This window comes from Phoenix dactylifera, chromosome 17, assembly GCF_051530095.1.
Source record: "Phoenix dactylifera cultivar Ajwa chromosome 17, Ajwa_hap1_PhDact_Kaust_v1.1, whole genome shotgun sequence".
Lineage (NCBI taxonomy): Eukaryota > Viridiplantae > Streptophyta > Magnoliopsida > Arecales > Arecaceae > Phoenix > Phoenix dactylifera.
Window position 1 is genome coordinate 5210670 of NC_143206.1, and position 14212 is coordinate 5224881.

The 14212-nt window shown below is 37.7% G+C and overlaps 1 protein-coding gene across 3 annotated transcripts; it reads right to left on the bottom strand.

Moving 5' to 3' along the window:
- Nucleotides 1-2363: 2363 nt before the first annotated feature.
- On the bottom strand, nucleotides 2364-13986 carry LOC103717448 (uncharacterized). Of its 3 annotated transcripts, none has more exons than XM_017845271.5 (3): nucleotides 13804-13986; nucleotides 13078-13386; nucleotides 2364-2701 (listed from the first exon to the last, which is right to left on the bottom strand). In XM_017845271.5, the coding sequence occupies exons 2-3, from the start codon at nucleotides 13349-13351 to the stop codon at nucleotides 2622-2624; spliced, it is 354 nt and encodes a 117-aa protein (XP_017700760.1). In that variant the 5' UTR covers nucleotides 13352-13386; nucleotides 13804-13986; the 3' UTR covers nucleotides 2364-2621. The 3 variants fall into 3 exon arrangements, with proteins under 3 accessions (XP_017700760.1, XP_017700758.1, XP_088569369.1); XM_017845269.5 differs by having other exon boundaries at nucleotides 13078-13459; nucleotides 13804-13980; XM_088713243.2 differs by lacking the exon at nucleotides 13804-13986 and adding an exon at nucleotides 13728-13751 and having other exon boundaries at nucleotides 13078-13459.
- Between the last annotated feature and the right edge of the window lie 226 nt (nucleotides 13987-14212).

A 14212-nucleotide genomic window follows, 5' to 3' on the forward strand; every position in this document is an offset into this window, starting at 1 on the left:
ATATCTCCTTTATATAGAGAAGGAGGTTAGAAAAATAAGGACGCTTACAACTAGAAATTTAAAAACTCTTAAATATGGACTCCTACTAAATATACTCTTTTAAATTAAATCAAATAATTGACTCATTCAAATAACTTACTAATTACTACTCCTACTTAAATTGAATCTCCTCTTGGCACTTGGGATAGAATCCAAGTTGGCTAGGACTCTTCATGCCACAAGACTAAGAGTCTAACTCTATGACTCTTCATGCCGCATGGAAAGAGAGTTCAATTTTTTTAGGACTCTTTCCCACATAACACATGGATTCATTACGCAACTCTTATAATAAATTAAGACCCTTTAACGCCTTGGACTCAATTAAATTAGGCGTTGAAACAACTAAACCCAATGTGACTTGACCCACTCCAGACATGGACTCAATCTAACTTGGACACACCCAATGTTGGTCCCAGCTCTTTAATTCAAGACTCCTAATCAACTAGGACTCATAGGACAACTCAACTTTGATCAAGTCAAAGTTTCCACATCATGCTTTGATCTTCATGCAATCTAATTGCCACTTGGTACTCAATTACACAGATTCAATCATCAGACACAAATTAGTAAATTAGAAACCCAAATTAAGAACCCAATGTAACTAGGTAATGAAAATACTGGACTCATTGTATTTCGGGCACACCCAAGCGATGATCCAAACATGACGCACATCTAGGATGACTCGGGCTCCTGTTCCTACATCACAAAGGCATCATAAATTTAGAACACCATTAGATAACCTAAGACACCTATTACATAGCATGGATCTAGACTTGAATGAAAGGAAGTTGTTACGGTAAAAAGCTTTCGCTTGTTTTTATTATGCTCTGGTGCAAAGTTGGGACATAGAAACGAGGGTGTACTCTGGATACTTGGCAAGAGGAGAGGCAAGCAGAAATCAAGTCAGAAAGGAATGATAATAGTTCTGAGGTTTAAGAAAGAAAGTTTGCCCCTTGTCCTTCTCCTAGGCAATTGGTCCTGAAAAAGGATAAGAGTAGACTAAATGGGGAATTAGGAGTGCAAGGTGTACTCATTTACGAGGATAGACTTATCTTGGTGCACACCAAGGCTAGAGTAGTACGGTGTGAGGGTATCAATTGGTAGAAGGTGTTTAGGTTGGTCTAAGGATTCTACATTGAGCTCATGTCAATGGGTGCAATTGTATACCTCAAGAAGCCCTTATATGGAATGTTATGTGTGTTTAGTATAATTTTGGGACAATTAGGTTCTCGTTAGATTAGGTTTGCAGCTTTGGTTGGACTACAACTTACATTCAAGTATTTAGCTGGGGAGAGCTGGGCAATAGGAATAAAAATGAGTGACTCTTGTTTAAACCATTTGGTTGCTGGGAGTCCCATCCCGATTTCAATTCCAGGAGAAAATGAAAATGCTCCACTTTCCCAAAATCCAATCCTGAATCTCCTTTAATATTCAAATCCTATTCCGATTTTAATTGCAGTCACAGACCAAATGCATCGAAGAATATAGCCATTCTGATTCCTATTCCAATTTTGATTCCGGTTTCGATTCAGGTCACGAATCAAATGCACCTCAATTGATTCAAGGTTGATGTTTGGATTGGTTAGGGCAACAAGTCACTAGGAAATCTCTCATGTCCAACCACTCTACTATATCCTAATTGGCCTCCAACTAACAAGACCAAGACCTGGACGACAATTACTGCAATGGAAACCAGTCCGCAGAATGGGCTGCAAATATTGGTGCTGTCAACCAGCGGAAACATTTGGAGGTTTGCTATTTTGCGAACAGTGCCGTACATGTACTTAATCCTCCATCAGCAACCCTTCCAATCCGTTGTCGTCGTTGCACTGCCTACATTATAGAATCTTCCAAGTCAATTAGTTGGGCTCTTTTTATACTTGCATATAAACACTCTGGTCTACCAAAAATTAAAAAGCAAAAAAAGCTTCTTTTATTTCAAATAAAATAGTAAGATTGCTCAAACAAAATGTACCAGTCACGATATTTCTCATGTAAAACTAGGCAGGAATAAGGTTATACATCTTTTAGCCAAAATGCACATTTTGTCATGAAATGAAAAGTATTGCTCATATAAAGCTAGGTCGGAATAACATCACATCTTTTTTGCCACATATGCTCATTGTCATCAAAGGAAAAGAGAGTTGTATTATTTCTCGTATAAAGGTAGGTGAGAATAAGGTCACTTTTCGTCTAGCCAAAAATGCTAGACCCATCAATCCTTTGAATATATTCAGACCATATGTAAATAGGCTGGTTTTGGGTCGAGCAGTTCTCAATTTCACTGAAGCCAAACTAATATAGAATGAAAAGGAAAACAGGGGTTTTAAGTACTTATGCCATGTGTCTTTCTATAATCAACATTATGAGATGAAACATCGTACCATACATTCTTTTTATGAGTTTCATCAGTCCCATTGCACTGCTTGAGTCTATTGCGATCACAACACAGATTAAGAAAATAATCTACTGTACATACAGCAGATTCATAACACCTAAACCAGTTCTTATTCATGTGCCTGGCTCCATGGCAAAAACAGCAACTGATGGTGACCAGACTAGTACAAAGAAAACTGGAAAGTTCATTTATTAGGTATGGATGCAAACCTATATCCAGGGGCTCCCCTCCAAGAGTAATATGCAATCCTGGTCTCATAGAAACCTGCAACAAGATGAAAACGCTGAGGTCTCGAGCAACGGCTGATCCATATGGCTCATAGGCTACAGAAAACTAGGAATAACGAACACTAAATTGATTCAAGACTATTTGCCAAGATTTAATTTTATGCAATCAATCTGCACTAAAGTGATTCAAGATATCTACAGAGATTTAATATTATGCCATCAATTTGCATAGTTATCAAGTGCAGCAAACTAGTAAGTTCCCTTGAACAGACAGGAACAAGATGAACCATGGCAGAAGTAACGAATTGACTAGGCAAAAGTTGGGCAGCAACTAATAGATTCTTCATGATAGATCTGCCATATAAAAAGACAACCTTGAAAAACCATCCAGAGTATTTCCTCGAAAGAGACCATGTAACTTTCACCAAAAAAAAAAAAAAAAGCGAGAGAGACCATGTAACAATTCGTGGAAGAGCTGATTAAACTAAAGGTTATTGGCTTCACATTGCTTGTGGGAAATGCTACCATCATTGTATCTCAGACCACTGCCACAACATAATTAGATTGGATTTTGGAAACATGGTTAGATATATGTCAATTATGTAATATTCCTTTTATAGAAATACATTCTAGCTACTCTATTCATCTATATACGAAACTACTACCTAGGCTTCACCTAGAAATCATGCAATCTGAAACCCACACAAGTATTGCTGTTTACAGTACTTCAACAATACATGCATGGCACATTTAATGGCATCACATTTATGCAACTGAAAGCTAATATGAGATCCCTCTTACCCCTGGCAACCTGCGTGCTTGCTTACCGTTCACATTGCTAACTGTTTTTATAGGAAATGGATGAGTTGTAAGAATATTCAACATAGTTATTCATTGAGGCAAGAAAAATCATATTTACTTGTCTTCATTGCACCTTGCCAAGTACATTGTCATGGTAAGGCTATTAAACTTACTACCAACAAACAAGTGTACATAACAAGAAAGCTTTAAGAATTTACCAAGACTGTCCATGAGTCCATATTCTATTCATCTTTTCTCTCTAAGATGGGAAAACAAGCAAGCTTAATTTTCATATTGAACCATATACACTCCCAAACCTTTACTGGTCCAGCTTAATTTTCCTAACAATACTTCATATTTTTCAATGTAGTGATACTTCCAGAAACTCTAGTTTATTTTGCTTGCCCAATAATTGTAATAGTTATTTTTCCAATTTACAAGGTGATGGTTGCACAAACTGAGAGCCTATATTTCAGCATGCCACTTAATTGCTGTAAATAACATATGTAAATTATGTAATCACCGTGTCAGGAGAATATTTTTCAATTCAGACAATTCTCACACTCCGAGCTTAAAATAAATCAATAATTAAAGCTCCTTGACAGAAATATAAAGGGACCACCTTTTGTTAAGTTATCTGTTACTGTATTGAAAAAATTGGGTGAACGATCCTACTTTATAGGGAAAAAGGCAAAGCAAGGAGCACAAAGCCAGGAATGAAAAGATGACCAAATGATTGCCACTTCAACCACCAACAATGCATTGCTGATGATATTATAAAATTCCTTTATCTAGGTCTATGTCATGTATCTAGAGTGGAGATTAAAGCAGGTTGAAAAGATTTGTATAGTGACTGAATTTCAATTCCCAAACTCTGGCCTGAATATTTGTTTGGTTCCTATACTTCTTTCCAAATAAAAAATTAGCCCTGGCTAATGGCTCCTGCAGGTAACTCCAAATCAACAGATTAACACCAAGCCCAGGCCAAACAAATCCTTTCTCTCAATTATTCCATCAGTACCATTCCAAATCCTTCATATGTTTCATGCCATATGATGAGTTTTAATTTCTGTGACTATGCATTTAGCAAAATACTTCAAATATGCAGAGAAATAGCCCTTCTATAAAAAAGATTCATGAAACTTCCAGATGTTGACAATTTGCTTTTAGAAATTTGCCATGGTCCTCCTCAAATCCCACACTTATCTTTTTACCCTTTTGATGCTAACTGTTTATTTTCATATGGACAAGGATGACTTCATAAACATAGAGTAGAAGCCGATCTTTGCTGTTAGTATACATAGCAAGTACAGCCAAGGGGTTATGGACATGCAAGGGTTCAGCACGGTATGGATCTACGGATCCGTACCGTGCCGTTCTAGTATGTACTGATATAGGAAGAGCATAAGAGGAGAGGGAGAGGGAGAAAGGGAGAAGGGAGAAGAGAGAGAGAGGGAGAGGGAAGGTGAGAGAGAGCGAGAGAGAGGGAGGTGGAGGGGGAGGGCGAGGGAAACCCTAAACCTAACTTGACTAAGAGAGAGCAGGAGAGAGATGGAGGGAGGGGGAGAGGGTGGGAGGGAGTGACTTATCGGAGGTGGCGTGGGGCGGACTATCGCGAGTGGCCAGGGCCGGGGGGGGGGGGGGCTTCTTTCGAGTATTTCAAGCTAGAGGGCGGCCAAAAAATGAATCGAGCCAAACCATGTTTAATAGCTGAATGAGGGGCGGTTTAAGCAAACCGACCATGTTTCATCTTAAAGGCTTAGATTGTGCCGATTTCCAACTAGTCTAGTTTAGTACACTTTGAATTGGCTGGTTCTGCTCCTTTTATCAATGCCAAAGCTTGGTCTTTAATATTCCTATTCAAGAAGAAGTTTTAACTAAATAACTAGTTAAACAATGGGCAATTAGCAAACATTAAAATGTATAAACATCAAGATTTTAAGATAATGAAAAAATAGCTGCTATTGTTGGAGGCACATCAAGGGAAGCACACTGTCGTCCCAATTCAAACATCATGATAACCAAAACCATAACCACAACCTTATCCCAACTATTTGTAATTGGCTTTGTGGATCCTCATTTGATAGGAAATCTTATTTAGGGCTGCCTCTAATGTAATTTCAAACTCTTCCATATCTAGTTTCACAACCTTCATCTAAGTCACCGCAGGTCTTCCCTTCCTCCTATATTCTTCCATGAAAATTAAAATAACTCTTCTCACTAAACCCCTCAAATCTTCATTGTGCACATAGTATGCTGTACCGTATCGAACCGGACACTAAACAAGTGGAGATGTTGAAGAACAAGCTAAGCACAACCAAATGCTTCATAAACAAGTGCAAGCCAAAATTGAGAAGCATAATCCAAATAATTGGGACACTAAAAACAAGCGTAGAAAGCACGCACCCTTCAAAGAATGGGATTTAGTATACAGACCCATTGAAGCAAAATTGCTTCCCATGAGGTCATCATGGCAAGCTCAAGCCACCAGTAGATGGACCATTCAAAGTTCTTACAAGGATTAGGGAGAATGACTATAAGATTGAGCTACCGAGAGATTATAACATTACGGCTACCTTCAACATAACAGATCTTTTACCTCACCATGGGGATGAAGACAGGAACTTGAGGGCTACTTCTCTCTAACAGGAGACTGACACTAGAGTATCCGTGGACTAGGCCTAAGAAGAAGCCTACACGAGAAGCCCATTCTCATTTCTTGCTTGTCCTTAATATATTCTAGTGGGTGGTTGGGTCTATAGATAGTTGTGAAAGTGCTCAATGAAAATTTGGGATGTCATTAATAGTTGGATTTAGGGATACTTGTGAAAGTGTCCCTTGGAGACTTGAAATGACTACTTGGTAACTGCTATTATAAATATTTTGCGAGTTTTCCATCACTACTGTTTCATGGCACATGTCATATATATATATATATATATATATAAAATCTATGAAATGAAAAAAGCAGCCTATTTTGAGTTAAATCCAATTTTGTCCTAAGAAGAAGGAGTTCTTCTGTTTCTTGCTCTTTCCTGTCATGGTGGATACAGTAAGACAGTGAGTACCTACATAAATTCTACTAGTATAACCTCCACTTGTCTCAATACTTGCATCCCAGTATCAATATTTCTAGGACTACTAGTCTTAGTAGCCTACATTGTGCGGTCAAGCTTTCCCTTGGTATCGCCTTACAATCCCTGTATGTTGATCTCTCTCCTTTCTGCAAAAAAGTAATCTATTTGTGACAAATTTAAGTAAAAGGCTACTAAATATTAATCTTCTTACTAAATTATGTATTTGCAATTGTTAAATCATAAAAAATTACAAACTTTAGAATGGAATCTCCTGTTAAATTTCTATCACTGAGAACCATATCCACCATATACTTTCTCATATTCAATATCATTTTCCTGCATATCCCTCATCATATATAATTATCCTTTCTTCCTATAGAATATCTTGCATTGATCCATCAATTTCCAAACAAAACTGCAATGTGATTCTCCCAAATCTATTTGTCATGCACCTGAATTGACTATATCAATAATCTCATCACCTAAAACTAACTGAATAGCTATTGTCCTAGATTTACCACCTTTCCATTTGGTTTCTTGTAAACAAGCAATGTTGATTCTTCTACACATCGCCTTATCCAGAAGCTCTTAACCCGTTTCTGGTTAAAGTTCCAAAATTCCAAATAACAATCAGATCTTCTTCTTTTGTTAATTTATTTGCATACTATTGTTATAATTGATGGGATTGATCTTGTCTCCTTGCCAATCCAATTGGTTGCCATTGTGCCAGGCTTTCTAGAGCACACCCTAAACCTAGCTAACTCTTGCTCATTTGTCACCATAACCAGGTCCTGCTGTGGTGCATCACATGAAACAAGGAATGCCCTAATTTCATGCATATCAAGTATGGATCTATTTCATGATTGATTATCAACCAAAAATCAACTCTACACCTCTCATCTAGGCTTAGGACTGGTCATTTACAAGTAATTCCTTGATTCCATTAATAATATTGGCTAGCCTCAAGAATCGGACTTTCTTAACCATTGGAATCTTGAGATTTGTATTGAGGCAAACACCCAAGGTTATGAAATAAGTCATAGAAGTCCCTTAAAAGTTCCTCAAAGCTCATACATCAGACTCATTCATGGCCAAAACAGGGTTACAAACCACCAGATGTCACCATATTTCAGATTTACAGACAAGTTGCATGATTTTGATATCTTGATAAGAGCTTACATTAGAAGGTCCCATTTGTATGTTTCTAAGGGTGGTCTACATTGTAGTATATCAGCTGAAATGTATGAATTAATAGAATAGTTAAATATTGCCGCGGATAAGCAAACTCACTTAATAATGCATAACTTTTGTAGCCTTTTTAAAAAAAAAAAAGATTAAGGCACCCATGCAATTCTAGGCATGACATTGTGTCGGGCAGACTGCCAACATGACCAAGATTAACCCTGACCTTCAAGATACAAAATAACATAATAAATTTATTATGTTGTTAAAGGTGCTACAAGTGCTTGCGGCAGGTGATGCACCAGCAGAGTGTATTTGTTACCCTATAAAATACTCTAGTGACTACTTGTCTGGCTCGACATTGCTTTCTCTACTTATCTACCTTCTAAACCTTTTTATATGATGTTGTGTTATAAACAATTGTTAATGCAATACAGAGTTTGATTTGATGATGTGGTTCTCCAATATGAGGGCACATATGAGTTTCTGAACAATAATCTAGGTTAACCAAGCATCTGAAGGGTTTTGTAAGATACGTACTAAATCCACATGCTGCTAGGTTCTTCAAAGACTTGTAACTCAATATAAAGTAAAATATCTACTTGGATCAAAGAGGGAAAATTAATGTAAGAAGATAAGGATAAAGTAGTCACTTATGGATACCACACTGGACTCAGAATATAAAAAGTTCCAAGAAAAGATTTTTGGCAAAGAGCAAGTAAATAAAGAAGATGACAAATTGGGAAGTTGTCGCCACTGCCTCCTCCTTTACCTTCTCTTGCTCAAACTGCATCACTTCTCTACTAGATTTTTTTTTACTAATTTGAGTTAATCAAGTTTTTTACCTTTTAGTCATACCTGATTCATCTCTTACAACATGCACATATCCTTGAAATACAAAAGATTAAAATTTGAAGCTATTGATAGGTAACATGTTTCCAGGCCTAAATCAGGAGGGGAGGTGATTTCTACCATCTGAAAGAATCAGGATGAGTTTGTGATCAAGACAGCCAAAGAAGCATGTTTACAAGATTCTGAAATTATCACTGAAGATTAGGAAGCTGCGGATGACACATCATTGAAATCAAGGAAAATTTTGTTTAAGAGGAGATTTGTGAAAGTTACGATGATCATAAAGTTGTTTATATTGAGTCTGAAGAATGTAGACTTCTTCCCTTCATGTTTGTCCTTTTTGGTGGAAGATTGCTTGAGGCCAACTCCCCAGAAAAGAATTATTGAACTCTAAAGGTTGTCCGGATTATGTTGAGGATGCCCCTTATGTTCTGTTCCATTTAAATTTGCATCTCAAGTTTGGGAGCTTATTTCTTCAGCTTGTAATCTTGCTATTCCACGTCATTCCTTACAATGATTGCTGCATAACCTATTTGGAGGAATACCAGAACAAACTCATTCAGTAATATGTTACTCAGGTAAGCCCTTGTAGGTTACTTGTAATAAGTGACTCCTTGAGAAGAGTTTCTAACCTCCCACTGCTATAGTAAATCAAGCAATTTACCTTCCTGATGAGTTCGTCCAAAACGACAAACCAGATGGAGTTGGATTACTTGATAGTTTGCTACTCTAGGATGGCCTCTGCTCTTTAAACCCTTCTTCTACTTGTCCTTTTCTACCCTCACAACAACCTACTGCAAGAATATCAAGACCAGTTCCAATGCCATGCTGTGAGGTCAACATCATAAGGTGGGTGCCGATTTTATTCTTCAATTTGGGATTATCACGATCAGGTCTTACATGCTGGCTGCTGATTTCTTTTTCCTTGCTCAATCCGGTTTGCTGAGTTATATGCTGCTTAGAAGGGGTTAAAGCAAGCCTATGTCAAGTTCGGTGCTACATAAATTTGGCTTTAGGGTAACTCAAGCATGGCAATCACCTGGGTCGAAAACCTCGCAACTGTAGCTCAAGTTTATCACCCTCTTCTCTTGGACATTTGTGGTCCGCTGCTCATAATCTGGCCCAGTTCGAGGCCAGTCATACATTCTGCGAAGGAAACCAACGGATTGATTGCAGGCTGGGTTGTTGATATCTCAGACATGATGGGTTGAGTGGATTCTTGTCCTTTTTATCTCATGAATATTACACGGCTAACAGTTTTAGCATTTTCCTATTTGAGATGTAATTACTAGGATGTGCTGCCAGTCCACAAGAAAAAAAGGTTTTTGAAGTTCCAATGAATGCAAAATCGACCAACATGCGATTAGCCTCAGCTGATTTGTCACTACTAAGTTGTTTCAGCAGTGAGACATGAACTCATTAACTTTTTTTCCTTCAAGAAGATCAAGATGCCTAGAGTCCAAGATTTGAATTTTTTTCCAGACCTATGGTAGGCATCCATCAGTTGTCATTCAAATGTGTAAACAATCAATGTAGCTTAAGCTTTGACTAAAAAAAAGAAAAAACTCAAGGCAAGTTACTGCAAAGCAAAAGTGTCAATGAAGATCCAAAATCATTTCATGATGCATCAGACAGCTGCGACTTAGTAACTTGTATAGTTTTAGTTGACGATTTTGCTATATTCCCCTTTTACTTTTGGTTACTTTTAGTTTTGAGTGGGTTATTTTGAATTGACTGATTAAATACCTCAAATATCATTTGACAGCTTGGTGGATCTAGTTATGGTGGCAGTACTATACATGCCTCATGAGGGTATTTTATGGAGTCTAAGAATCTCATTAGTTTCTTTTTTCCCCTTCAGATGTGGGAGTTTTGTAATCAAATTTTATGCAGAAGATGAAGAAAATTAACGCTCTCTAGCAGCCTAAAACCCTGTTAACTATAACTTTTGTGTTTCCCCTTGAGTGTCCTCCATCAATAACTATGACTACAAACAAGTCAGGTTGGCTCGCTAATTAGCACGTCCAAAAAATTGAATTCAAGCCTAATCCATTTCCACCTGGGTTGGATCAGATCTGGTTTAGTTATATTACTATATCAGGCTTTTTGGTCAAATCAGATCAAGAATAGTTCCAACAAAAACCACAAAAACAAGCATAAATTGGTTACAGAATTAAGACATTAACAAATTATGCAAGAAAACAACAATTCATTCCACATGATAGTTGATTGACCCCCACATATAAATTATAATCAACAATGCAACTTGATTATTGGTGACTAACTATATTAATGTTTCTAAAAGCAAATTCTTTCCTTAAACTCAAAGAGGGTTCGGATTCGGGTGACTCATGATCCAAATTTAAACCATTTTCAAAATGGGTCATATTTTCCAATCCAAGCCTAATCCAAAATCCATAGGTTATTTTTGAGTTAGTTCCAGATTTGAAGCCAGTTGACGAAGGACCAATACAGTGTGGCCAACGAAGGCAAAGACAAACCCGAGAAAATGATTATAGAAGGAACATACGAAGAAACCACATTGCCCCTGATAAGAAAAACAGGACAGAAAGGTATTCTTGGCAGTTACACAACTTTAAAGATTAAGAATAAATTCTAGTTTGGGTTGTTTTTCAGCAAGTAGGAGTGCTAGGTAAAGGAATCTAGAGTTGATTGGATGATTTATTATGGTCATTAGTTGACTTATAAACAAATCTCAGGTATCTTGGTCTGATTAATGCAGAATCTTCAACAATACACTGCAAATCTGGCAACAATATGATCATAGATGGCAACGAAAGAATGAGATTAAAGAAGAAGATAGAGAAGAAAGATATTAGATAGAGAGAGGGAGAGAAGAAAAAGGGATGGACCAGGCCAAGACTTTTTCTTCTAGCAAAGTACCTCTGCAAAAATCTGAAGTTCATCACTTTGCATAGAACATTATTTATGGAGACCAAAATGACTAGAAAACATGGCTTCCTACTCAAGAAAGGGTTCACTATTTACCTATTATCACCATAAAAGTCCCTCCATATAGTTCGACACCAAAAGACTCATAACGTCCTAACAAACAACTACATAAAAATAAATAAAAAATAATATTAGTCAGGACTCCTAAAATCTCTCAAAGACTTTGAGAGCAAGTTCTATCGTTTGCTGTACAAAATCTTGGCCATTAGTAGCATTTGACACTTTAATATGGTCCTCTCATGCTCGTAGCAGTTGAATGAGGACCCCAAATACTTTAACATTAGTATGAACTGCCATTTGACTAGCTGAGTGCTTTCAATGCTGATTCTTATGGCCATTGTGTCCGTCCTCTCTGGGCATACAACAAATGATATTTAATCTATCACATCACAGGTCAATCCAATCCACTTGTAGCTACTTATAACCTCATTCCAGGAACATGTTCCCATTAACTATTTTTTTCTGTGTTTCTTGGACACTCAAATCCAACAAGAATTTTTATCAGATATGTATTGAATTTGTCTATGCATCAAACATCTACATACTTAAAATTTCCTTATATTCTGGATTCTACAAATTGCTAGAGAGTTGGACTCATCCAACAAAGAGTTCAAACAGTGATAATATGGTTAGTAAGATTTTGTTCTTTCAGAGATTGGTTGAGAATGTAGGCATCAAAATAACTTCTTAAAATGTCATTTTTTTTCCTTATATCCTTATGCTAATTGGGGGGGTCTAGATGTGAAACATTTGAAAGACCTCAGCAAGTAATATCTTTCAGGTTTCTTTATAAAATGTTCAAAACATGTATAAAATAGCTTCTTTTTTTTTTTCAATGCGGCCCTGTACCTCTTCTTTCCTCATGCTAAGACAAATACATGGTACTTGTCCAAATCTAGTTCTCGTATCTGAGCCCACGTAATGCGAATTATTTGAAACTAGTCAGCAGCAAACATACTTATTTTCATTGCCAAAGTAGCCTCCTTGCAAACATGCATTAGCGATCAAGTTTTATCTTATAATTATTAGCACTTCTATAAATTTGGTCAAAGACAAATATGTATTTTGTAAATGAACGTAAACATGACAAAAAGTGTCAACAGAATACACAATTATCAGAAAGTGTTAAGAGCAGCCTCTATGCCATGTTGATTAATTCAGGTTTATCATCAATGCTTCCTTAGACGAGGGGACTGTCAACATGTGACATTCATATGGATCCCAAATTCTTAAGAGTGATTCTTGAGAATGTCAGAGATTTGAAGTTCCAACATTGTCAGTGAGATATAAATTACATAAATATAGAATTGTTTATATGTTCAAAATGCCCATCATATGCATGCTAAGTCCTCACTCCTTTTAGATTGGTACCACCACAGAAAGTAAGTGACAAACGAAAAACATAGTGAAGCACGACGAATTTTTGAAATAAGTCTTGCATACTGCTCCTTACCTTCTGGGAATTTTACATCTATCTTACAGGAAAATAAATAGAAAAATCAAGCTAAAGTGATTGTGTGGTGCATACCAGGAAGAAATGCAAGTATGCCAAGCACCATAAGACCATATGCCTGGGATTGATCGCCCCCCATGTGGCCCGTGAGGATGAAGAATGACAGGAAGAGAAGAACTGATCCTAGGGCAAGAAGGAAAAGTGCGAGGGCAATCGACTTCCATGGAACTCTATCAAGAGCTTTAGGGTTGTAGGCAAATCGGAGGTCTTCTTCTCTGACCATTCCACTGTCATCATCCCCATCCTCTCTGGAAAGAGGAGTATATCGAACATGCCGTCGTGATGCCATGTCGGTCGGCCCACCAGAAGGGCTTCGGTATGCAGCTGTGACCAGAAAAAGCAATGCCCCAGCAAGAACCGAAGCTTAACAAGGCCTCCAAATTCCACGCAAAGAAGCCTTCAACAGACAACAAGAAGTGAAAGCAAATAACTAAAGATTACAGTAGAATCTAACTTGAGACCATCAGCGATAAAACAAGGGGCTCATGCTTCTCGTTACTCGGGGGGAAAAAAAAGAAGAGCAGCATCAGTGAAAGCTAAATTTAGAAATGGCCGGCGTTTGTGGTCCCAAAGTCAACCGAAATCCCAAACCAAGGCAGAGTTGTGACCCAGAGATCTTTTAATGGTTCGATTATTCGCATGAAAAAAAGGAAAAGTGTAGATACCGCATCTGATCGAATTTGTTCACAATTTGCAGGTCTCGCTAAAGGATGGATCCGGAACCCGAGAAGAATCACTCACCTGATGAACTAGGAGGTCGTGGAGATCGTCGACAAAGAGAGAGCTGTGCCGACTTCCTCTTTTTGCTACGTTTCAGGGCCGGATTCTTGACTAGCGTTTGCTCGGACTCGGAGGAAGGGATGGAGGGGATGGCGACAAAACGACTCAATTTGGTCGGAAGGGCAAACCATCCTGGGCTGAATTTAATCGGAAGTGTTCTGTTGCCAGTAGGCTGAAAAAGGGCCGGGCCGAGCGGCCTGACTTAAATCTGATTGAGCCAGACCGCATTATTCGTTCGGGCTAAACATTAGGCTCCTAAACTCAGTTGAAGCTTATTCTTTCATATTGTAGTTTCATATTTTCTTTGATGAAATACTGTAACTTCATGATAGCAATCATCTGATGATCAAAAATATATTTATCAGAAAAG

Coding starts and splice junctions, on each gene's coding strand:
- LOC103717448 (XM_017845271.5), bottom strand. CDS start 13,351: ATGGCATCACGACGGCATGTTCGATATACTCCTCTTTCCAGAGAGGAT. Junction 2,702..13,077: donor CATACTTGCATTTCTTCCTG/GTATGCACCACA, acceptor ATCTTGTTGCAG/GTTTCTATGAGACCAGGATT.